The sequence below is a fragment of the Oratosquilla oratoria genome, chromosome 40 (assembly GCF_046742065.1).
Source record: "Oratosquilla oratoria isolate Oo_2021 chromosome 40, ASM4674206v1, whole genome shotgun sequence".
Taxonomy (NCBI): domain Eukaryota; kingdom Metazoa; phylum Arthropoda; class Malacostraca; order Stomatopoda; family Squillidae; genus Oratosquilla; species Oratosquilla oratoria.
In genome coordinates, this window is record NC_134816.1 from 40,100,604 (window position 1) to 40,127,657 (window position 27,054).

At 38.9% G+C, this 27,054-nt stretch overlaps 2 protein-coding genes across 3 annotated transcripts; both read left to right on the top strand.

Moving 5' to 3' along the window:
• The first annotated feature begins 570 nt into the window (after nucleotides 1–570).
• Nucleotides 571–6,076, top strand: LOC143020602 (uncharacterized). 2 transcript variants are annotated; one of them, XM_076177040.1, is made up of 3 exons: nucleotides 571–974; nucleotides 1,164–1,276; nucleotides 5,549–6,076. In XM_076177040.1, the coding sequence occupies exons 1-3, from the start codon at nucleotides 770–772 to the stop codon at nucleotides 5,759–5,761; spliced, it is 531 nt and encodes a 176-aa protein (XP_076033155.1). In that variant the 5' UTR covers nucleotides 571–769; the 3' UTR covers nucleotides 5,762–6,076. The 2 variants fall into 2 exon arrangements, with proteins under 2 accessions (XP_076033155.1, XP_076033154.1); XM_076177039.1 differs by lacking the exon at nucleotides 5,549–6,076 and adding an exon at nucleotides 4,518–5,512.
• A 17,073-nt stretch (nucleotides 6,077–23,149) lies between these two features.
• On the top strand, nucleotides 23,150–24,613 carry LOC143020603 (uncharacterized). Its single transcript, XM_076177041.1, has 2 exons — nucleotides 23,150–23,485; nucleotides 24,059–24,613. Exons 1-2 carry the CDS (start codon nucleotides 23,201–23,203, stop codon nucleotides 24,113–24,115), a joined length of 342 nt encoding a protein of 113 aa, XP_076033156.1. The 5' UTR covers nucleotides 23,150–23,200; the 3' UTR covers nucleotides 24,116–24,613.
• Nucleotides 24,614–27,054: the final 2,441 nt, after the last annotated feature.

A 27,054-nucleotide genomic window follows, 5' to 3' on the forward strand; every position in this document is an offset into this window, starting at 1 on the left:
TTGTGTGCGTGTGCGCGCGTGTGTATGTGTGTGTGTGTGTGTACGTGTGTGTGTGTGCGTGTGTGTGTGCGCGTGCGTGCGTGTGTGTGTGTGCGCGTGTGTGTGCGTGTACGCGCGCGTGTGTGCTTTTTTGTGCGTGTGCGCGCGTGTGTATGTGTGTGTGTATATGTGTGTGTGTGCGCGCGTGTGTGTGTGCGTGTGTGCGTGTGTGGTCGTGCGTGTGTGGTCGTGCGCGCGTACGTGTGTGTGTGCGCGTGTGCGTGTGTGCATGTGCGTGCGTGTGTGCGTGTGCGCGCGCGTGTGTGTGTGTGTGCGCGCGCGCGCGTGTCTGTGTGTGCGTGTGTGTGCGCGTGTGTGTGTGTGCGCGTGGGAAAGAGGGAGATGGAGGGAGGGGGAAGGAAGTAGGTAGGGAGGGAGGGTGGGAGAGGGGGGGAGGGAGAAGGAGGGAGGGAGAGGGAGAGGGAGGTAAGGGGAGGGAGGGAGGGAGAGGGAGAGGGAGGTAAGGGGAGGGAGGGAGGGAGAGGGAGAACTTTGTAAAGGCGCCTTCAGCCGAAGAGGTAAGGAAGCTTAACAAAGCATAGTGATGATAGCACATCACTATCAAATAAGCGAGTGCTCCGGCTTAAATAAGAACCCCTTGAAAGACAAAATTCTTGAGTACTTAATTTCCCGAAATTTAACGGGGATGAACCAGATAATTTCTTCTCTATTTTCGAGAAGTTAGCACGTATGTACCAATGGCCTTTCAGCCAGTGGATGCAGATAGTGTATGGTGCCCTCTCAGGAAAAGCTCTCGACACATTTATTGCACTTTCCGAAAGTCAGAGTAGTGATTATTATGTACTTAAATACAATATTCTACAAGCATACCAGCTTGTTCCTGAAGCCTACCGGCAACAATTCAGGAAATGTAGGAAATCCAAGCACGAGACCCACGTGGAGTACTTCCGACGAAAGCTCCGCTCGTTCACCCGGTGGGTGGAGAGCGAGAAGGCTCACGTAGACCTGGAGAAACTCCAAGAGTAAGTATTGATGGAGGATATTAGAAATAATATCCCTCCAGATGTGCGAGCCAACTTGGATCAGCGAGGTATTCGTACCTTGGTAGAGGCTGGCCCAGCGCCCGACTGTTACCATTTAACTAATCCTAGAATGCATTCCAGGTCTCACCCTGCCTTGCCCCAAAGCTTCACCCCCACTAGGGACTCCAAGCCAATCGGACCTCCACAGCCTCCTCGACCGACGGCCCACTCATCATCTGTTTCATCTACCTCAGGTAAGCCCATTGATAGTGAGACCAGGGGATCTACCCCTTACTGGAGGCAGGAGCTATTGCAAGTATTGCAAAAGGCCAGGACATCATGTTGATGACTGTTTCAAACTACAACAAAAATAGGCTCCTCTCCGAGCAATCGGAAAGTTTTTTGGAGCCCTGTCTCACTGCTGTTAGCCCATCAGTTGTCCCAGATAATTCTTCCCCACCTATGTTATCAACATTTGAACCATTCTGTTCTTCTGGTTCAGTGGGCCTTTATCAAGATAGCCCATCCACAATTATCAAGCTTCTGAGAGACACAGGCTCAGCCTTATCACTAATTACAAAAGATGTGGCTGCTTTGATAGATGCATATTATACTGGCAATTAGGTCCTTGTGAGCGGTTTAACAGGCGGGTCACATATCCCTATATGCCTAGTATACTTGCGGCCAGATGTTAGGACAGGTTATGCCCAGGTAGGAGTAGTCGACAAGTTACCTGTAGAAGGAGTTTCACTCCTTATAGGAAATGACCTCGCCAGGGGCACGATGTTACCTAATGCCATAGTCTCCTTGTGTCCCTCTACCGAAAATAATACTTCCCAATTAGAGGCAGACATTCCGGGCATATTCTCTGCATGTGCTGTTACTCGTAGCATGAGCCGCAGGGTGGAGGCAGAGATTAGCATGCATAAAGAGGATGCTCATGTTGGTGTAATTACCCCCCAACCTAGTGACCTTGCTGATTTAAATCTTGGTGAATTTTTTTTAAAACTTCACCACCAGGTGACCTGCAGAATAGGTTTGATAGCGAAAACGACTCAGAGGGAGACAATGTTACCACCCTGGATAGTTTTGGTTCCTCCCCAGTCACTAGGAGTAAGCTCGTTCATCTCCAAAAAGAGGACCCTGAACTAGCCAGTTGTTTCCGTAGAGCTATTAGTGAAGAGGAAGCTAAGTCTGAATGTAACTGCTATTACCTTAGCTCAGACATATTGATGCAGAAGTTCCGTCCTACTGATTCCCCTGCAAATTACCCTTGGTCTGTCCGTCACCAAACAATGGTCTCAAATCCATTACGGAAGGAGATCCTGGGTATTGCTCATGATGGGGTAGGAGGACATTTGGGAGTTAGGAAGACTAGTGCAAAAATTCTAGCTCATTTCTATTGGCCTAAAATGAAGAAAGATATTAGTTCCTACATTAGTACATGTCACCGTTGTCAGGTAGCAGGGAAACCGCACCCCAGTGTTAAACCGTTCCCTCTACAACCTATCCCTGTCATTGAGGAACTTTTTGGCAGAATTGTCATAGATTGCGTTGATCCTCTGCCAAAGACCCCCTGTCACCCCCGCGTCCGTCGTCTCCTCTCAGAGCGTTTCTATTCTCTCTAAAATTTGTCCTAAGGCCCCATGCCTTGGTCTTCTTGGTGGTGAATAAAATAGGGTGTAGTTTTTCTCTGAAGCTTGTTGGTCTAAATCAGCCCGAGAATCCCAGCCGGAATTTTCTACATCACGTCAAGCCACTTTCGTTCTGACATCACTCTTTCATTCATCCAATAGTCTTTTACTTCTCAAACAAGTGACACACCTGAAGGACGTGACTTTCCTTTCTGCAGCAATGATTTTTCTCCTCCACCTTTTTTCTCCAATTGGAGAGGCTGTTATACTCTTCTAAACTATGTCACAATGTAAGCATTATGTCGTAACAAAAAATGGCTCGTCCGCTTACAAACAATTAAAAGACAACAATGTCGCAACCACCAGGCGACACTCCGCATTTAATTACCTCAGCACTTTTAAATATATGCAAGGCGCGAGTCTGACTCAGATATCCTTGGCGCCTGTCAGCCGTCGGCCGTTGCCTCACAAGTTTTCATAACTGACCCTGGATTAGCATTCGTTCTCCATCTACCTCTCGATCTACTCTGATCTACCTTTAATGTCTACCTCTATCTACCGGCCTCTTACAGGGCTCGGCAGCTACCGTTGGTCGTCCCGACCAATTTCTTATTTCCCTCTTACAGGGCTTGCTAATATATACTTGAAATTCATTCTAATAAGCTAACCTACTATATTTTAAAGAAATAAGCAACCCTCAAAAATGCACCAAATAATTCAAGCAGATTAAATGCAAATAACATGCATGTAAACTTTATAAGGCATAGATCAAAATAAATTGCAAGGTTCCTTAAGAACACAGTTTTCAATGGTTTCATCATCTTTTCAAAGATGATAGCAGTATCCAATAATTCATGTAAATGATAGTGAATAATACATAATACATGTAATTAAGCAGATAATTTGCAAACATATTTGTAAGACTCACTACTTTAGAGTTAAAAGTTGTTGCTGTCTCTTCTTGCATTTCAATATTCATTATTATTATTTTTCAACATACTTAATTCATTTTCAAAGACAGTCTGAATGCTTCATAAATCATCTGAATACTTATGTGAGAGGTCCTTAAGGTTCCAAGTCAGACCACAGTGGATCCAAGGTCTCCATGTATCTGCTTGACACCAAGTTCCAGTTGTTTAGGTCTCCCATTCCAAGTACATACAAATGGCAAACAATACTATCTGTAAAATACATCAAGTTTAATATTCAACCCACAAAGAATAACATTATAATATTCCCTATACTCTTCAGGTTTCCCAACATTGATACACAGGGTATCGCAACTGTCATTTTCAATTAAGTCACTGATCTGCAATTTCACTTTCTATATGTCGTCTAAATGGCATATCACTTCTTCCATTGTGTCTAAGTGTTTAAGTGCAAATTTATTACCACCTGCAGAATCAACTACCCATATATGGACCAGTGTACCTTAGTGAAAGTTTATTATTGGGTGAATGTAGATTGACCATGACTAAATCTCCTAGTTTCAATTCTAGTTTATGTGCTATTTTGTGTTGTTTCTTCATCTCTTGTGAATATTCCTGCATATGTTTCCTAATTCTTTGGTGAATATTTTGAAAAGTATTTATTCTATTCAGTATACAATCATCTATATTATACACAGGTTTCTGGTCAGCAGTCAATATTTTATATGGAAGAGTTTTGTCTTCCCGAAAAAATTAAAAAATGAGGTGTATCACCTGTTGCTACATTGATTTGATTATTCAAAATACGCTTAACACAAGGAATCCAAGTGTCCCAAGTTATACTATGAGGACTTATCATGCTTCTAAGAGATTTTTTTGATTTTGGGGCATTTAGGTCACCTCCACCGATTTACCCGCTATCACACCCACAGGTCCGGCAGGGCCTGGGATGCCCTCCAGTCCAATGGCACACCAGTCAGGCACACGGTATCCCCGCCAGAGGCATAAACGTCAAAAGGCCCAACTTTGGAGGGCTCTCACCGCCACACCCTTGGTCTCACGATTCTGCTGTCTACGCTCATGTGCACCCTATCTCACACTCTACTTCTGGAGCAAGTTTGGACCAAATCGCTGACCTTCGGATTTTGGGCCATTTTGGTCACCTCCACCGATTTACCCGCTATCACACCCACAGGTCCGGCAGGACCTGGGATGCCCTCCAGTCCAATCCCACACCAGTCACCCACACCCTATCCCCGCCAGAGGCATAAACGTCAAAAGGCCCAACTTTGGAGGGCTCTCACCGCCACACCCTTGGTCTCACGATTCTGCTGTCTACGCTCATGTGCACCCTATCCCACACTCTACTTGTGGCGCAAGTTTGGACCAAATCGCTGACCTTCGGATTTCCCCCCAAAATCCATGGAGATTTTTTGGATTTTGGGCCATTTTGGTCACCTCCACCGATTTACCCGCTATCACACCCACAGGTCCGGCGGGGCCTGGGATGCCCTCCAGTCCAATCCCACACCAGTCAGGCACACGGTATCCCCGCCAGAGGCATAAACGTCAAAAGGCCCAACTTTGGAGGGCTCTCACCGCCATCCTGGGTTTACGATTCTTCAGTTATAAAGTTGATAACAATAAGCATAACCCTCATTCAACCTAACCTAACATAACGAAATTTTTATTCCACTGTTGATATTTGACATACTGGGGTGACAATTCATCATGTACCCCCATAAATGTAACATTTGCAAAACTTGTTTGTCCATATTGGATGGAGGCTGTTACTGGATGCCTCATGACCATGGGTCTTCTGCAAGAGCGACCAGGGCCAATGGACTGATTGGTCTCATGTATAGATGCAACTAAACAAAAGAAAAAAACTTAATTTATTTAAAAAAAACATGTTTTTATAGAAAAAATCTTGACACAATTTTTTTTTTTTTTTTAAATGCAGCTCCTGCCACTTATCCACCACTACTGCAACCACAGCCATCAACCAGCAGGGATTCTACTGCTTCAAGCAACATCCCTACTTTCCAGCTTGAGTCGCATGATTCAGAAACGGAATATGCTGAGGGCTCAATTGATGAACCTCCCAGCCCCGGCAGCCGGCCGGCCCCAGATTTCCCCATCTGATATTACAGAGGAGCCTGAAGAGGAACAGTAGGAACCGCAGGACTTGGATTGATGGAGTCAGAAGTTCAGAGCCCAATAACTACAATGTCCGAGTCTGATGCCTGTTCCTAGGAACTTCCCCCCCCCCCCTCCAGGGGATGGCCATGACAGATCGAAGGCTCCATTTGCTCCTATCCTTCCTTCCTTGCACACTCTTCTAGCGTTTTCCAGGCCCATACACCATGGTTAATTTGTGCATACCTTATTGTATATCCTATTTTATGTGTACAGTATGTTTAACCATTCATGACAAGGAAATTTGGAGTGTTTAACCTTTGAAGATTATACTAAGAGTAAATTTTGTAAGGTAGCATATTGGCCCCCCATATGCATGCAGTATCTATCTACACTTGTTGCAGCATCTGAGTCCTGACTAAAAAGGTCAATTACTTGTTTATTTTTATACTGTATCTGATGCCTCTTTGGGTAGGGTAGATATGCATATATGGAGGGATGAATCAAGTACTTACACCTGTTTTCATATACTTGATATTGAACAAATTTGGACGTTTGAAAAAATCATATATTTAATAAATAAAACTTGCTATTATTATTTTTTTTTTTCATCACTAATCTCATTACAATGTACACATGATGCCCATCAATGTGGAATTTATGAGAGTAATTTCAAAGCAATGAACAAAAAACGTAATAACCACTGGAAGGTGCCAAAATAATTGTCAAGACCCCCTGAACAAACAAAAATCATTTAAAAGAAATTATTTTCGACACAAAATGTGGAACTTACATCTACGAGTATGCAAAAGATAAGAATATGTGAGCCTGCAGTTGTGGAACAGCATGTGTTGGGGGGAGGGGTGTGTCACCTTTACATGCAGCCTTTAGTTTGATTTTCTTTATTATTATTTTTAACATTTATAAACAGAACAAAACTGAGATGGGCTGGGCATGTGGCATGTATGGAGGACCATAGAACTCCAAAACGATCAGTTATGATGGGTAGAATGCCTGGAAAGAAGAATTATATTTAACATAAACATATAAATATACACTATGTAATGAATTGGTCAAAACTTAAAAGAATGTTAAAATGGATCTTGTATCATTACTTTTCATTCATTCGACAAACTGTTTGTCAAACATCCCCACGGTTAAACATCACTTCAAGCACGTTTGTCGAATCATTTGACATTCACACGGTCAGTTGTCACTTCAAATACGTTTGTCAAATGTGTTTGACTAAACGTATCGACGTGAAAGGTTTGTGTACAAATCGACATGTCCAAGGGAGATATTCACGTATAAAGGACCATCTAGAGATGTCTGCAACGGAAGTCATTATGTCGTTATTCAAATGGAGGTTGGAGGTACGAGTACATATGCTACTGTGTTTGCGAATTTTGATGATTAATATTATATCATCTTGATACTTGGTATCTTTATAATTACTTCTGTCGATTAATTTGTAATATTAGGTTCTTTAAGGAAGAAGGAATCAAATGAAGACATTGTATTTAATGTAGATACTTCGCAGTACACGGAATGCACCAAAAAGTGTGAGTTTGGACAAGAAATATTTTCATTTTGGGGGAAATATGTTGTCAGAAATATAATTATGTGTAACAACTGCCTAATCATACAACTGTGCTCGTGCATAGATGACAAAAAGAAAAAAAATAGATTCTCACATTGGGAAAGACGTCATTAATCCCACAATGCACCGCGCGCCATTGCCGTCATTATTTTCGTGACGTCGATAGAAAACGCTATTTTTGTGTGTGTGTATATATATATATTTTAAGTTTCCTGATCATCTCCATCGAGGTTTTGGTCCTCAAAATACAGAAATGTGCTTCCCGCGTTCTGAAGCCGACGTTATGACGTCACGTTGTCAAAATCCACCATATTTTTTGTATTTTTAAAATATCTTTCCACGTGTTTAAAAAAATTCTCAATGTTTCGTTCAACACAATTGTCAAAATTTATCGTCTTTTCTATATTTTCAAAACTTTTCTCCACATGTATTTTAAGGATTTTCTCAGAATGTTTCGCTCAGAACACAATTGTCAAAATTCATCGTCTTTTCTATATTCTTTTTTATACAGTTTTATACATTTTTCTCTACACGGCTTTCTCAGAATGTTTCGTTCAGTGTTACGGAAGGCCACGTCCTGCCCTGAAAAATTCGCTCCCTGATACCATAACGCATTGATTTGCCTTTCACGTCGTCTTAAACTAGGGAAAAACATTGTCGATTTCCATCTTCACACTTGGCTAAAATACCGTCGAATTCCTCCTTCACACACAGCAAAAATACCGTCGATTTCTATCTACACACGGCAATTATACTGTCGATTTCCTCCACACAGCAAAAATACCGTCGATTTCCATCTACACATTAGGCAGAAATACCGTTGATTTCCATGTACACACTAGGGAAAATACCGTCGATTACTATCTTCACACTACCATTGATTTCCATGTTCATACTGAGCAAAACTGCCGTCGACTTCCATCTTCACTCTAGGCAAAATTACCGTCGATTTTTATCAACACTAGGCAAAAATGCCGTAGATTTCCATTTTCACATTGGGCAAAATGCCGTCGGTTTTGGTTTTCTATATCGACGTCTTGCTTCACATTTATTTTTTGTTTTATTCGCTATGACCATATACAAGGACTGAAAAATCTTCCCGCGCTCTGGTGCCGACTTTATGACGTCACGTCGCATATATTTTCTGTATTTTTAAAACATCTTTCCACGTGTTTAAAAAAAATTCTCAATGTCTCGTTCAACAAATTGTCAAAACTCATCGTCTCCTCTATATTTTTAAAACTTTCCTCTGCATGAATTTAAAGATTTTCTCGTATGTTTCGCTCAGTTTTTAATAAGAACAAACTTGTCAAAATTCATCGTCTTTTCTTCTTAAACATTTTTCTCTACACGGGCTTCTCAGAATGTTTCGTTCAGTGTTACGTAAGGCCACGTGCTGACCTGAAAATCACGTTCCCTGATACCATGACCTCTTTACCTTTCATGTCGTCTTAAACTAGGCAAAAACCACCGTCGATTTCGATCTTCACACAAGGTAAAAATGCCGTCGATTTCCTCCACACAGGGCAAAAAGCCGTCAAAAGTGCCGTCGATTTCTTCACAACAGGCAAAAATACCGTTGATTTCCATCTTCACACTAGTCAAAAACTACCATCGATTTCCATCTTCACACTAGGCAAAAATACCGTTGATTTCCATCTTCACACAGCAAAATTACCGTCGATTTTGATATACGAGGCAAAATTACCGTTAATTTTTATCTTCACACTAGGCAAAAACACCGTCGATTTCCATCTTCACACTAGGAAAAAAACCCGTCAATTTCCATCTTCACACTAGGCAAAAAATACCGTCGATTACCATTATCACACTAAGCAAAAAGATCATCGATTTCCATCTTCACACCAGGCAAAAATACCGTTGATTTCCATTTTCACACTGAGCAAAATTACCGTCGATTTTGAAAAATACCGTTGATTTCCATGTTCACACTGAGCAAAATTACCGTCGATTTTGATCTTCACACTAGACAAAAATGCCGTCAATTTCCTTCTTCACACTAGGCATAATGCCGTCGACTTTGGTTTTCTATGTGGACGTCTTGTTTCATATTTATTTTTTGTTTTATTCACGATGACCATACACAAGGACCGAAAAATCTTCCCGCGCTCTGATGCCGACGTTATGACGTCACGTCGCATATATTTTCAATTTTTTTAAAACATCTTTCTTTCCACGTGTTTAAAAAAATTCTCAATGTTTCGTTCAACACAATTGTCAAAACTCGTCGTCTCTTTTATATTTTTAAAACTTTTCTCTCTGCATGTATTTAAATCGTTTCTCGTGATGTTTCGCTCAGTTTTAATGACCACAATTGTCAAAATTCATCGTCTTTTCTTCTTAAAAAAAAATCTCTACACGGCTTTCTCACAATGTTTCGTTCAGTGTTACGTAAGTACACATGCTGACCTAAAAATTTCGTTCCCTGATACCATGACATGACTTTCATGTCTTAGGCAAAAAACACCGTCGATTTCTATCTTCACACTAGACAAAAATACCGTCGATTTCCTCCGTACAGGGCAAAACTGCCGTCGATTACCATCATCACACTAGGCAAAAATACCGTCGATTTTCATCTTCACACCAGGCAAAAATACCGTTGATTTCCATGTTCACACTGAGCAAAATTACCGTCGATTTTGATCTTCATACTGGGCAAAATTACCGTCGATTTTCATCTTCACACTAGGCAAAAATACCGTTGATTTCCATGTTCACACTGAGCAAAACTGCCGTCGATTTCCATCTTCACACTAGGCAAAAATACCGTCGATTTCCATGTTCACACTGAGCAAAACTGCCGTCGATTTCCATCTTCACACTAGGCAAAAATACCGTCGATTTCCATGTTCACACTGAGCAAAATTACCGTCGATTTTCATCTTCACACTAGACAAAAATACCGTCGATTTCCATCTTCACACTAGGCAAATATACCGTTGATTTCCGTGTTCACACTGAGCAAAACTGCCTTCGACTTCCATCTTCACACTAGGCAAAATGACCATCTATTTTTATCTTTACACTAGACAAAAATGTCGTCAGTTTTCTTCTTCACACTAGGCATAATGCCGTCGACTTTGGTTTTCTATGTGGACGTCTTGTTTCACATTTATTTTTTGTTTTATTCGCGATGACCATACACAAGGACCGAAAAATCTTCCCGCGCTCTGATGCCGACGTTATGACGTCACGTCGCATATATTTTCAAATTTTTTAAAACATCTTTCTTTCCACGTTTAAAAAAATTCTCAATGTTTCGTTCAACACAATTGTCAAAACTCGTCGTCTCTTCTATATTTTTAAAACTTTTCTCTCTGCATGTATTTAAATAGTTTCTCGTGATGTTTCGCTCAGTTTTAATGACTACAATTGTCAAAACTCATCGTCTTTTCTTCTTAAAAAAAAAAAAAAAATCTCTACACGGCTCTCTCAGACTGTTTCGTTCAGTGTTATGAAAGTCCACATGCTGACCTAAAAATTTCGTTCCCTGATACCATGACATCTTTACCTTTCATGTCTTAAACTAGGCAAAAAACACCGTTGATTTCCATCTTCACACAAGACAAAAATACCGTCGATTTCCTCCGTACAGGGCAAAACTGCCGTCGATTACCATCATCACACTAAGCAAAAAGGCCATCGATTTCCATCCTCACACTAGGCAAAAATACCGTCGATTTCCATCTTCACACCAGGCAAAAATACCGTTGATTTCCATGTTCACACTGAGCAAAACGTCGATTTTTATCTTCACAGATTTTCATACTAGGCAAAATTACCCTCGATTTTTATCTTAGGCAAAAATACCATCGATTTTCATCTTCACACTAGGCAAAAATACCGTTGATTTCCATCTTCACAGAGCAAAACTGCCGTCGATTTCCATCTTCACACTAGGCAAAATTACCGTCGATTTTTTATATTCACACGAGGCAAAAATGTCGATTTACATCTTCACATTTGGCAAAAAAAACGTTGTTTTCCATGTTGACACTGAGCAAAACTTCCGTCGATTTACACTTCACACTGAGCAAAACTGCCGTCGATATTTATCTTCACACTAGTCAAGATATACCATCGATTTCCATCTTCACACTAGGCAAAAATACCGTCGATTTCCATGTTCACACTGAGCAAAATTACCGTAGATTTTGATCTTCATACTGGGCAAAAATACCGTCGATTTTCATGTTCACATTGAGCAAAATTACCGTCGATTTTCATCTTCACACTAGACAAAAATACCGTCGATTTCCATCTTCACACCAGGCAAAAATACCGTTGATTTCCATGTTCACACTGAGCAAAACGTCGATTTTTATCTTCACAGATTTTCATACTAGGCAAAATTACCCTCGATTTTTATCTTCACACTAGACAAAAATGCCGTTAATTTCTTTCACACTAGGCATAATGCCGTCGATTTTGGTTTTCTATGTCGACGTCTTGTTTTATGTTTATTTTTTGTTTTATTCACGATGACCATACACAAGGACCGAAAAATCTTCCCGCGCTCTGATGCCGACGTTATGACGTCACGTCGCATATATTTTCAAAATATTTAGAACATCTTTCCGTTTAAAAAAATTCTCAATGTCTCGTTCAACACAATTGTCAAAACTCATCGTCTCTTCTATATCTTTAAAACGTTTCTCTCTGCATGTATTTAAATATTTTCTTGTGATGTTTCGCTCAGTTTTAATGACCACAATTGTCAAAATTCATCGTCTTCTTAAAAAAAAAATCTCTACACGGCTTTCTCAGAATGTTTCGTTCAGTGTTACACAAGTCCACAATGCTGACCTAAAAATTTCGTTCCCTGATACCATGACATCTTTACCTTTCATGTCTTAAACTAGGCAAAAAACACCGTTGATTTCCATCTTCACACTAGACAAAAATACCGTCGATTTCCTCCGCACAGGGCAAAACTGCCGTCGATTACCATCACACTAACCAAAAAGGCCATCGATTTCCATTTTCACACTAGGCAAAAATACCGTAGATTTCCATCTTCACACCAGGCAAAAATACCGTTGATTTCCATGTTCACACTGAGCAAAACTGCCGTCGATTTCCATCTTCACACTAGGCAAAAATACCGTTGATTTCCATGTTCACACTGAGCAAAACTGCCGTCATTTCCATCTTTACACGAAACATTCTGAGAAACCCGTGGAGAAAAAAAAAATTGAGAAGACGATGAATTTTGACAATTGCGTTATTAAACTGAGCGAAACATTCCGAGAAAATCTTTAAATACATGTAGAAAGAAGCATTTTAAAAAGATAGAAGAGACGATGAAGTTTGACAACTGTGTTGAACGAGACATTCTGAGAAATTGTTTAAACACGTGGAAAGATGTTTTAAAAATATAGAAAATATATCCGTGACGTCATAACGTCGGCATCAGAGCGCAGGAAGATTTTTCGGTCCTTGTGTATGGTCATGGCGAATAAAACAAAAAATAAATGTGAAGCAAGACGTCGACATAGAAAACCAAAATCGACGGCATTTTTGCCTAGTGTGAAGATAAAAATCGACGGCATTTTTGCCTAGTGTGAAGATAAAAATCGACGGTAATTTTGCCTAGTGTGCAGATGGAAATCGACGGCAATTTTACTGTGATCATGGAAATCAACGGTGTTTGACTAGTGTGGATATGGAAATCGACGGTAGTTTGCATTTGAAGATGGAAATCGACGGCATTTTGCCTAATGTGAAGATGGAAATCGACGGCATTTTGCCTAATGTGAAGATGGAAATCGACGGCAGTTTTGCCGTGTGAACAAAAATCAACGGTATATTTGACTGGTGTGGATATGGAAATCGACGGTAGTTTGCCTAGTGTGAAGATTAAAATCGGCGGAATTTTTGCAGTGTGAAGATAGTAATCGACGATATTTGGCCTAGTGCGAAGATGTAAATCGATGGCATTTTTGCTTAGTGTGAAGATAGTAATCGACGGTATTTTGTCTAGTGATGAAAATCGACGGCAGTTGTGCCTAGTGTGTACATGGAAATCAACGGTATTTTTGCCTAGTGTGTAGATGGAAATCTACGAAAGTTTTGCAGTGAAGGAAATCGACGGTATTTTTGCCTATAGATGGAAATCGACGGTATTTTTGCCTTGTGTGTAGGAGGAAATCGACGGTATTTTTGCCTAGTGTGAAGATGGAAATCGACGGTGTTATTGCCTAGTTTAAGACGTGAAAGGGAAATCAAGGCGTTATGGTATCAGGGAACGAAATTTTCTGAGAAAGCCGTGCAGAGAAAATTGTGTAAAAAAGAATATATAGACGATGAATTTTGACAATTGTGTTCTGGGCGAAACATTGAGAAAACCCTTAAATACACGTAGAGAAACGTTTTGAAAATATAGAAAAGACAATGAATTTTGACAATTGTGTTGAACGAAACAGAAAATTTTAAACACGTGGAAAGATGGATAAAAATATTGAAAATGTGATGGAATTTGATGCAACGTGACGTCATAACGTCGGCATCGGAGCGCGGGAAGATTTTTCGGTCCTTGTGCATGGTCATCGCGCGTAGGCAACCTTTTGGCGAAGAAATGTTTCTGTATTTTGATTTGATTTGATTTATGAAATTTTTTGGCTCGAAGACCAAGCGCCGGAGCCGGTAGGCCATTCAGCGCAATTCTGTATTTTGAAGACCAAAAACTCGATGGAGATGACCAGGAAACTTTATATATACAAAAATAGCGTTTTCTATCGACGTCACGAAAATAATGACGGCAATAGAGCGCGGTGCATTGTGGGATTAATGACGTTTCCCAATGAGAGAATCTAAACATTTGTTTTTCTTTTCCTTTTTGTCATCTATGCATGAACACAATTGTATAACACTAAGAAACTTTCAGTAATTTTACGGTACTATACTGGCAGCTGGGGCTTCCATCTTTCTACTGTAAAAAATTACGGTCACACCGAAATTTTTTTTTACAGTATAATCCCATATTTTCCACAAGGATATTATATATATATATTTTTTTTGTGGGGGGGGGAATATGCCTATATGTGGCATATATGTGTGAGGAATGCTTCCTAATGAAATGCCTTCAGGTGATATAATCTCTTACAAAAAAAAAAAAAAAAAAAAAAAAAAAAAAAAAAATTAAATGGCTAGCTGGCAATGGGAACATACAGGACTCTCTGCACTTGAAGTATTAACACTAACAAATGAAAATATGTTCATTCCAAAGAAAATTTAACATACTTTTTAAACTGGTAGCCTAGCTTATAGTACAAAAACTTGCATAACACAAAAAGAGCATTGTAGGTATTGTGCTTGAGACCCATTACCATTATTCTACTGAAGCCAATACAAGAATTTATTCACAACCTTGACTATTAAAATGACAAAAATACTGATGTATGAAGCAATTTAGGAATAAATAATTGTGCAAAGAAAAATATATGTACATATAACACTTTTTTCCCATCAAAGTTAAAGAATCACAACATTGAACTAAACAACTACTAAGATCAAATCCTTAAGAGAATAATTGATGCAATGTACTAAGTATAAACAAATTTAAAAGAAATCCTTTCATAATACCCAAACAGTACTTTTTATGACAAAAAACTGAACACTGTGAAATAAAATTACAGATCCAGTTTTATTCAAGATTCAATGAATACTTGTCACAAGGATAATATTTTCTTGGAAAATATGCCCATATGAGGCCTATATGTCAATGTGAAGAATGCTACCTAATTAAATGTACCGGTAGTCTTCAAGTGATATAATCTCTTACAAGCATTAACAAAAAAAGAAAAAGAAACTAAACTGGCTGTCTGGCAATGGGAACATACAGAACTCTAAGCACTTGAAGTATTATGACTAACAAATGAATATATGTTTATTCGAAAGAAAATTTAACATACTTTTTTTAACGGGTACTCTAATTTTTAGTACAAAATAATAATACTTTTATTTCAGGCACACATGGCCCATATATATATATACATACAGTGTAAAAAAAGTTTTAAAATGGATAAATAAAAACTATGTACAAGGTGTATAAACCTACGAGCAGTACAAAAATAAACCTACATAACACAAAAAGAGCATTGTAGGTATTGTGCTTGAGACCCATTACCATTATCCTACTGAAGCCAATACAAGAATTTATTCATAACCTTGCTGACTGTTGAAATGATCAAAATACTGATTTATAAAGCAATTTACAAATAAATAATTATGCAAAGAAAACTATATGTATATATAAACAACACTTTTTCCCATCAAAGTTAGAGAATCACAACATTCTCACATGCTCCGGCTGATCTGGCTGGTGATGTTTCAACAGATTAAACAGAGACAGGACCTTTGGGCTAACAGGAGCCACCTTCTTTTTTTTGGGGTCCTTTGTGGATTTTGGTCCCAGAATTTGGGTCGATCTTCATGAAGAACCTGCATGGAAAATTCAATTTAACATTTAAAGTTACTTCAGTCATGGAGTGCTATTTTGGATTGCAAATGAAATACATGTATTTCAGCAACTATCTTTATTGAATCTAGCTTTACTGATCCACTTGAACAAGTACCTCTGAACAAACTCCAAAGTAAACCCAGCATTTGATGGGTATTTTACATCCATGATGAAAAATAGCTCAAACATGAGAGCAAAGGCCTGGATGAAGCATGGAATGTCCCTCATGACGATCACTCCATCTGACGCCAAGTAGAAATTTGATCCATTGTAAAGGCAAGGGGTTCCTTAAAAAAATATATAAACACATTTAATGACTTGACACTTGAAGACTTAGAGAAAGGTGACTATTGTGTGAGGCAAATATCACTGCAATAGAAACACATTAACAATTTCAAGGCTTCTAAACACTTTCATTTGCCAGGGCTCAACATTAACAGCTCTTTACTTGTTCAGGATAAGTAGGAATTCAAAAAAGGAAATCATGGTTGGACAAACAGAAGTTTCCTGATTAAAATAAAGAGGCCATGGAATAGTGTTGGAGCAAGTAATTTCCATATTAGAATATTTTATGAATGCACATATACTTACCAACTGCAATCAAACATGGCGTTTTTGGGAAGTCTGCTTCCTCTGTCAGTCTGTTCACATCATATGGTTTCTAGAAAAGAAATAGAGCAATTAATTATTCATATAATTTCAACATCAATCTTTTTTCCAAGTCATGTGTACATCACCAATAAATTCTCAACTTAATATATTGCCTAAAATGTCCTGGATACTGAATAATTCTAATATTATTTAAAGTTTTTATGTTATGTTGCAGCTTTTATAAACCTTTTTTTTTTTTTTTTTTATTGAAATATCTTTTAATTCTGTAGTTGCTTAACAAGTACAGTATAAATCCTACCTCTGCAACTCGAAAAAGGGATTCTTTTGCCTCTTGAAATTATGCCATGATGAGGGTGATTGTTGCCACCTGGTAGGGCAACTGATTTCCCACTTCTTCACACGCTTTTTTTGCACATCTTAGTCTGCCCCTCAGTTTCTTTGCAAGTTTGGATTTTACTCTGCTTTCTTCTTCAAAAGAGTCAACAATAAGTTGCTGCTTCTCCCCAAAAGCCTCCAGCATTCTGCCTTGACAACTGAAGCCCATCAGTTGTTGAAAGTGACCATCCAAAGCTTCTGCTGTAAACAGAGCTGGCCATTTGTCCCTCAGCTCGAATGTGCTGCAGCCCTTCATAATCATTACCCTCTGATGGTAATACTCAAACTCAGGACCAGATTGTTCCTCAGGGGGGTCAGGCAATTTATTTGTTGGTCCATAACTTGATTTTTTTTTATTACTGCAGCTTCTTCACTGTCAGAATCTTCAGCAATTATCTTTATTTTGTACTGCCCACGCCTCTCAGTCTCCGCTCTAGCAACCAGCTGGTTGAGAACAGAATCATATCCTCTGCCAATACTGGTGCCAGCCACTTGCACATCTTTGAGGCATGGGAAGATGTCAATCACTTTTTTAGCAATCACCTCCATGTGGCACCGATAAGGCTTTGGGTGCACCTGCAGTACTTTGGCCACCACATGTCTGACAATGGCCCTCCTATCTCTGGGAGACAGCTCTGCAGTTCCACCATGCTTCAGCACTATGAACTGCCTTCCTGACCCCCTTTGGCCTGTCTTCCATGTCCTCAAATGTCAGCTCAACAGTTGAGGGCCATGTTGCACAGTGAGCACTTGGGGATGGTGACTGGCTGTCAGGAACTATGGACCTCAAGGGGGTGTGAGGTATCAGTCGTAGGGGACTGCTTGCCTCACTGACAACTTGAGGGTTATCATCCACTGTAAAATATAACAAATGAATTTAATTAAACTGACCAGGTTCTGCCCAATGTGGATGGCCCTGATCAGGACCACATCCCCACCCACTTATCATGGCCAACTCTAAATCGGGCCTGCCCATTCATAGCATTCATTTGATTTCTCAATTTTCCCAAAATGCTGTTTAAGGTATTTCAATTTCCAATACACATTCTAAGTACAGATTTCTATTTTAAAAAGGCCAGGAAGTGTACTCACTTTGTTTACTGCTACTTACAGAAAATATATTTTACTGGCTTCATTCTGTCTTGATGTTTTCATGTTTAGATAATGATGGTTGCCTGTTAACCCATTTTTGGGGTAAGGACTTTCTTTTTTTTTTTTTTTTTTTTTTTGGCTTGTCAACCCAAGTTAAATCTCCTACAGACACAACCATACCACTTGACTTACCCTGGGCTGTCCATGTCTCCATGAGGGCTCTGGCCATTATAGGCTTCAGTGCTGCATGAAGGTCGATGTCTTTCATAAGCCTCAACTCATCAGCTCTATCCACTCCAACATCCTCCAGGCACTTCATCACTTCTTCTAGCTTGTGTTCAAGCTTAAGTTTCACCAGCCCAGACAAGACTAGGTCTTTCACTTCATCCATGTTTAAAAATGATACAGCCACTGGAAAATGACAGTATGTAGTCCAGAAACAGCTACACACCACCAAATGCAAGATATGAGATGTATAAAAAAAAATCAATTCAAAACTGTTTGGAAGAGGTATATTTGATAAGCTTAGCACAACTGGCACATGATAAGTTTATTAAATAAAGAAAATTCTGACAAGTATGTAAAGAGAAAATCAGCTTTTTTATATTTGAAAAATAGAATAGTTCGCTTTTTCACTTTCAGTGAGATGGGGGAAGAGGTCTCACACACACACTAATCAATACTTATACACTTGTCTGAAAGGTATGCAAGTTCAACAAAAGTGCTTAGATTCCATCCTTAATTTTTTTTTCTTACCTACCTACATAATTTTTTCAAGACATGTTAATCTAAACAAATTTTTTTAGGCTGGCTTGTATTTGGATTGCACATAAATCTGCTTGTGTACATATATTTATGTAGGAACAGTGTATTTTAATGAAATTCCCCAATCCTGTCCAAGCTTGTAGATGTTATGGGGTGCATAACTCAGAATATGACTCAAATTTACACATTTTGTACTCTTTACAGACTGTGAGGATCCATGACATATTAGCAAGCCAGAGGTTGGCACACAAATGAACTGATAGGTTTGCACAACAAAAAGTCATTTCTTTCACCAAAATAAGGATAATTTTTCCTTCCAGAAAACCATCCTCGTTCTTTTCTAGAAGCAAGGCTTGGTCTTTTCAGTACTCGGTACCTTTAAATACTGCTGTTTTAATATGTCCATCAAGAATGTCAAGCTTGAAATCTATAGAATGTTTTATTTGAAAGGCAGCAGGGAAGAGACAACCAGCACTGTAAAATGCCTGTAGCAACTGATGTCTTTTGGCAAGTGATTTGGGGAGATTTTTTAAATTATGAAGACCTCTAGCACACTTTTTAAAGTATGAGTGTTTGCTCTCAAATCTCATTGTCCACAATCGGATCAGTGGACCAAATCTGACAATTAGCTCAGGGTAGTGACAGAGAAAATGATGTTTTGGTCTAAGGTTGATGTTTGGGAATATGGTAGCTCTGTAATCAATATAATCTTCAATTAGAGAAGCCAAGAAGACAATCTGACCTTGGGCTATAGCTGGAGCACAAACCAATTCAACTATCAACTTTAATTTTAAATAAAGCTGCCAGTCTTCATCATTGGTATCTTTAACTAAATCCCCAATATACACAGAAAACAGCCTGAGAAAAACCCAATTTTGAACAGCATGGCCCACCAGTCTGTCATTATTCCTAGTTACACCGCCTGGTCTATCCAAGCTATCAGTTCCTGATAAGACCAGGTTAAATATCTTGCTATTCAATTTGTCATAACTAAACCACTTCTTGTTGACAAGATTATGTATGATGAGTGGCATGTCATATGACACTACACCTTCAAAGAGATCATGCCCCAAGCAAGGTGGCAGTCCTGGATTTGCAACATGAAAATGTGTCAACTGGTTAAAAACTGAATCAAATTTAATACCATGAGAGAAGCAAGGTTAGCATGTTCATCAATGTATTTAATATCCCTGGTGTAACTCTCTACAGATCTCCTAGTCCCAAGTTTGTAAGGTGTCTCTCTGAAGGAGTCCAAGTCAAGTGTGCAAAATCTGCAAATGTATTGGTGTCTAAAACTCTCCACAAATCCACCAATTCCATGAGATCCAAGATTATCTCCAACAATTGCACAAACAGTGCCTTGAATATTCTTTTCACCTTCAACAGTTTTCACTTCTATGCCTGTAGTTTCCAGTGACTGCAGATCTTTCACTAGTCTTGAAAACACTTTATCTTGCCCAAACTGCAGATCCGACTCGGCGAATAGCATAACCAGTTGCATATGGTCAATGGATGACCGTAAATGTGAATCAATATTAGCCAAGGTAAAATAGACACCTACAACTTAATGCTTCTTCCTGGATGATCCCAGAGGATTCACCACTTCAAAGGCATCTTGGTACAAAATAATTTGGAATGATTCCTGCTGAAATAAAGATCTAAATACTGTCCCATCTTTAACATCTCTGAGTATCTCAGGCATCTCATTTTCTGCAGTACGAGCTTCTGGGACATTATGTAAATTTATGAAAGCAGGATAACTATCATACATAAATTTTATACTCTCTTTAATTGGGATGTATTGAGCATATCTTGCACTGTTTTCATCATCATGTCCAAGATATATTGGTCTTAGATGCAAAGAAGGAAATTTGTTCTCATAATATGTTTTCCTAGTTTGTTCTGATCTTAAGGGACCATTCATACTACTCTGAAAAATCCCTGCTCCACTGTCTCAAGAATTCCTTGAATTTTGTCATTTTCTACTGCCTCAATCAATTTTTCACATAATTTTTTTTGTATATGTTTATTCTCTTATCTGTTGTATGCATCTGACTTCATCTACAATTTTTTGTACTGTTTTAGCAGGTATAATAAATTTTGCTTCTAAATTCAAGTAAAATAATGCTAATTCCCTCAAAAGTAGCTCTTCCTTCATCTCATCCGAGAGCGAATCATCATCATCTGTATCATTATTCAGTGAAACATAATTTTCATCAATTTCCATTTCTAAGATTTCATTAACAGAGAAATCAGTTTCCTCTGTGCTAATTTGGAAACGGCTATCTTGCAATAATGTGTGAGTCCAATATCTATGTTTCCTAGTTAGATGTGATGTAAAAGATGAGGTCACACCAAATGTTTTCTGAGTTTTTAAAAGGATATGTTCCCCCCACCCAAAAACCCCGGTTTCCCACATTTTCCCCCCCAGATCATTTGGGAGGAGAGGTAGGCCAAAGTGCATTACTTTAACAATTAATATATACAAAACTACGCAATTCCGAAGGAAATGAAGTACACCATCGTTCACATCACAACATTTATCACTAGGAACACATGAGCCAGATATCAAGTTGTATGGTTGGCCGTTGTATGTTTTCCGCAAACATCTCGGAGGTGGGTGTGCCAAGTGAGCTCTGCAAAAGCAACCTTTTTCTACAGTAAATAGTAAGATCTGATAAGTGATACTGATCATAAACTCAGCTATCGATACATTGTATCAGCATAATGTCGAAATCAGGAAAGAAAGAAAAAAATTATGAGAATACAGGTGGAGTCAAAGGTAAACAAACCGTGGCACACAAGATGGAAGATAACACTTCAAATTACAAATGCGGGAAGTGTGAGTTGAAAGTTTCAGACGATGATGAAGCTATTTGTTGTGATATCTGTGAAATATGGTTCCACAGAGCTTGTGAGAATATGCCAAATGAAGTTTATGAGTATATGCAAAAAGTGGGAAATCAAATCCTATGGAACTGTCAGCATTGCAAACATGGTTGTGTTAAGATCTACAACACCATGAAGACAATAATAAGCAAACAAGAGAAACTGGAAGAGAAAATGGAACAGGTTGGTCAAATTGTGGTCTCAGAACAGAGCAAAGGTGAGGAATTAATAAGTAAACTGGAAGCTCTTAAGAGTGCTGAATGAAAATATGGTAGAACAATTTGAGGGAGTCAAGAACAGATTAGAAGCAACAGAGAAAAAGACAGTAGAAATAGAAGAAGAGTGCAAGCTACTTAAGAATAATGGTGTGAATGGGAAGGAAGGAATAGTTACTGCACATTTGGGTGACATGGGAAGACTAGAAAATAAGATTGCAAAACTTGAAGAATTGAGGGATGAAGAAGCAAGGAAAAACAATATAGTGATACAAGGGGTACCAGAGAGTGCAGCAGAGGAGAGAAGGATGAGAAATAAAGAGGATGCAGATTTTCTTAAAGAGTTGTTTGTTGGAGCCATGGAGCTTGATAGCAATGCTCTTGTGATAAATAAAATGTTTAGATTGGGCACTATGAATGAAAATTCCACAAGACCAAGACCCTTACTGGTGGGCTTTGATTCAGAGAGCTTGAAGAATATGGTACTAAAGAGAATAGTCAATCTCAGAGGACGTGAGAAATATAGAGATGTCAAAATCCATTGTGACATGACCAAGGCCCAAAGAGAGAAGCAGAAAGAGTTGACTGAGGAAGCAAAGAGAAGGGAAGCAAATGATCAGTAGGGAAAGTTCATTACCGGGTGAGGGGTCCACTTGGGAAAAGAAAAGTGGTAAAAATACAGCGGAATCATTAATCTGCTGGTACACAAACGCTGACACCTTGGCAAATAAAATGACTGAACTAAGAACTAGAATATTACATGTACATAATGGACCTGATATTATACTTATTAATGAAGTAAAACCAAAAAACTGTCGATATGACTTGGTATCAAGTGAATTACAAATAGATGGATACAAAATGTTTACTAACATTATGGATGAATTAGGAAGAGGTATAGTAATCTATGTCAAAAAAAATATGCATGCACGAGAAATTAAACTAATAACCAATTATCAGGAATCTGTGTGGATTAAAATACAATTACAGGGAAAGGATGAAATACTAGTAGGTTGTATATACAGAAGTCCTAACAGTGAAGAAGAAAATAATAGTAATCTAAGAAAACTTATCAAGGAGGCAATAGAAATGAACACATCCCATGTACTCATCACTGGGGACTTTAATTTCCCTGAAATTAGCTGGCAAAGATGGACAACCCAGAATGGTATAAATAGTGAAGAATACCTATTTTTGGAAACTTTGAGAGATACTTATATGTTCCAGCATGTTAAGGAAGTAACAAGAGGAAGAGGTACTGACAACCCCAGTCTTTTGGACTTAGTCTTGACTAATGAGGAGGATATGATAAATTCAGTTACAACCTTATCACCCCTGGGCAAGTGTGACCATAGCTTACTGAAATTCGACTACAATTGTTACATACGGAGAATTCCAACAAAAAGACAGGTCTTCTTCTATGATAAAGGTGATTATGAAGCAATGAGAAAAGATTTTCCCCAGAAATGGACAGAGAAGGTACTAAAAATTGATGGACTTGAGGACAAATGGTCTACTGTGAAGAACAAATTAAAAGAGGTGGAAAGCATATATGTTCCTAGTAGAACCTATGATAGTAATTTAGCCAGAGATAGACACAGACTTATTAAATTGGACGAGGGCACCAAAATGGCCATTAAGAAGAAAAACAGAAGTTGGTCTCGGTACATGGAAACCAAAAACAGTGACAAGTTGCAGGAATATAAGAAATGGAGGAACAAAGTACAGGTAAACGTCGACTTACGATGGCCGCGACTTACGATTGTTCGACTTTACGATGACGACGACGACGATGACGATATGATAATTTAACCCGTTCTATACGGTGCCGCACACATTGGCGTCATGAGGAGCAAGTGGATTCGCGACGCTGCCATATCGGCGTCTTGATTATATTTATTGTAGTCGCCCCTGTGTTTTTACATTCTTCCAAATGTGCGTAAATCCCATTCTCTGTGGTTTTCAAAATTCGCGGGTGAAAGAGAGAACGATATAAGCGGTGACTTATTTTATGATGCGAGTATTATTACGTCACGCGTAGGCTGGCATTGCTGCCCGCGAGATTTAAGTTCCGTACTGTAAATACATATTATAGTGTTTGAATATGGTAAAAGGATAAAAATAATTAAATAAACTACTGTACATGTTTAATAGGCTATATTCAGTACTCTGGTGGTTAATATACAGGTAGGCTAGGTACAGTGACCACGGAACAGAGTGGGGATCGACTTACGATGAGATCGTCTTACGATGGCTCTTTCGAAACCTAATGCCATCGTAAGTCGACGTTTACCTGTACAGTGTCTGACCAGAAAACTTCAGAAAAAAAGAGGAAAAAGACATAGTAGGTCAAGTTAAAGAGAAACCCAAGAAATTCTGGAGTTTCATCAAAAGTAAACTTAAAACAGTGACTAGAGTTACAGACCTAAAAGCCGGGGATGGAAAAATTGCCATAACGGATGAGGAGAAGGCCGAGGTATTATCAGCCTTTTTCTCAAAGGTATTTACCCAGGAACCAGATGGTGAATTGCCACATATACCAGTTCGTAACTTTGATGAACCACTGAATGACTGTCAAGTGAAAGAGGAAGATGTATGGAAAAAACTTGGAAAGCTAAAAGTGGATAAATCACCCGGCCCTGATAATATAAATGCCAGGATCCTAAAGGAACTCAGGGACAACATTACTCCAGTACTGACAGAGTTATTTGAAACATCTATTAGAGAGGGGAAGCTACCGGAAGACTGGAAATCAGCTAATGTGAGTGCAATACACAAAGGAGGAGATAAATCTGAGGTCAACAACTATCGCCCTGTGAGCCTCACATGTATTACTTGCAAAGTTCTTGAATCCATTATAAGGGACCACGTTATGGAACACATGACAAGTAATGATTTGTTTTCAGACAGTCAGTTTGGATTTCTAACAGGTAGGTCAACTGTTCTTCAGCTGCTACATGTTATTGACAAATGGACCAGAGTCATTGACGATGGAGGAGAAACTGATGCAATATTCTTACATTTTCAAAAAGCATTTGATAAAGTCCCTCATCAAAGACTTCTAAGAAAGCTTGCCGGATATGGTGTGGGCGGTAATGTCCTCAGATGGATCACCTCATTTTTGCTGGAGAGGAGGCAGAGTCCAAATCAATGGAACATTCTCAAAATATCAAAGAGTACACAGTGGCATTCCCCAAGGCAGTATACTTGGACCAGTGCTTTTTGTCATATATATCAATGATTTACCTAGCTGTGTACAGTCGGACCTGTTCTTATTTGCAGATGACACTAAAATTTTCCGAGAAATTAAAAATGAAGAAGACAGACATAAATTACAAGAAAACTTGGACTCCCTGCAAGAATGGTCAAGAACATGGTTAATGCCATTCCACCCCCAGAAGTGCAAACACATGAAAGTAAGTGGAGGGCGTAGGCAAACAAAAGACACAGTATATTATATGCTACGTGGTGAGGAAAATGAAACAGTGGTTCAGAGAAGTGTCAAGGAGAAAGACCTAGGCTTGCTTACTGATGAGAGTTTATCCTTTGGTGACCACATACAGGAAAAAGTGAACAAAGCCAACCAGATCATGGGAATGATTAGGCGATCTTTTGTATACCTTGATATACCAACATTTTGCACTCTTTTTAAGGCAATTGTTCGACCTCACTTGGAATATGCTCAGTCCGTCTGGTCACCTTATAAGAAAAAAGATATTAGGACAATAGAAAATGTTCAACGTAGAGCCTCCAAGATGGTGCCACACCTACAAAACCTTAATTATGAGGAAAGACTAAGGAAGCTGGACCTTCCAACTTTAGTATATCGAAGATTACGTGGAGATATGGTGGAGGTCTACAAAATTTTAAATCAGCACTATGACCCTGCTGTTAACATAAATTTCCAATTGAGAAAAGGACCAACTCGGGGCAACATCTTAAAGATCTTCAAACCAAGGAGCCGGACTAGACTGCGACAAGGTGCTTTCCAAGTGAGGGTAGTGGATGCTTGGAACAGCCTCCCCAATAGTGTCATAAAGGCAAAAACTATAAGAGAATTTGAAACGAAACTTGATAAGCACTGGGAGAGACAGGCAATAAAATATGACTATGAAAAAACTATTGCATTTACTGGCACACCCGGCGAAGACCTACCGGAGGATGACCAAGATGTAATTTCTGCATCTGGCCAATCGAAGGTCACCGATCTGGACATATACATAGGTCTAGCGACCTGCGTCCAGTATCAACGTAAGGTAACGTAAGGTAAGGTGTCCATAAATTGTCCGATGTTTTTTCAAATGGCAAATAAAATCTCAAGTTCCTACATTTCTGTTGACAATGGGGTTGAGTACACTTCAGAAGTACACTTTTGGATGCAGTTTTGTCATATAATGAACTACAAGTAGACCTGTACTTATGCTCACGATACACGTGTGTCTTGAAACCAGAATAGCTTGAAAAACTTTGCACACATTTACAGATTCCACACGGAAATCGATAGTTTGGTGTATTTCTGAGATACATACTCTGCATCAAACATGAAGCAATATGTCAGTCACTATAAGTAACTTATAGTGACTGACATATTGCTTCATGTTTGATGCAGAGTATGTACATTGATTACAATTGTACATTGCTACAGTTTAGTGAAATATTTGCCTAAACTATTTATCTGCACTGTAAAATCCAGTCAGTTAGTAGTTACTTTGAAAAACTTTCGAAAATTTGTGGCAACCAGAAAGATTAAAAAATTTGCAGTTAAGGTCGAATTTACAGAGATAAACAATCAATTGGCATCAAATGAGAAATTACTAAAAGAGAATAATGTGCCAGCTGCTAAGAAAAACAAATATACATACAGGAAATAAGTTTTACCAAATTTCCCTCAATGTTCCGATCTCTTTGTTGGGCTGCAAGATGGTCGCTGTATGTAACCCAGAATGCAATGCTCCGCACGTTGTCAGTGCATTATTGAGATAACGCATTTTCTCGGTAAGTTACTGAACTTCCTCAATAATACAGTCATACTGAATATTTTCTAAGTAATGTACCTTATATTTTATAATGCTAAAATTAAAAGAAAAATTAAAACGCATTTTCTCAGTAATATACTGAACTTCCTCAGTAATACAGTCATACTGAATATTTTCTCAGTAATGTACCGTATATTTTACAGCCATTTCTTAGAGTGTAAGCAGTTGTTACACATAGATTATATTTCTGACAACAACATATTTCCACCAAAATGGAAGTATTTCTTGTCCAAACTCACCCTTTTTGGCGCATTCCGTGTA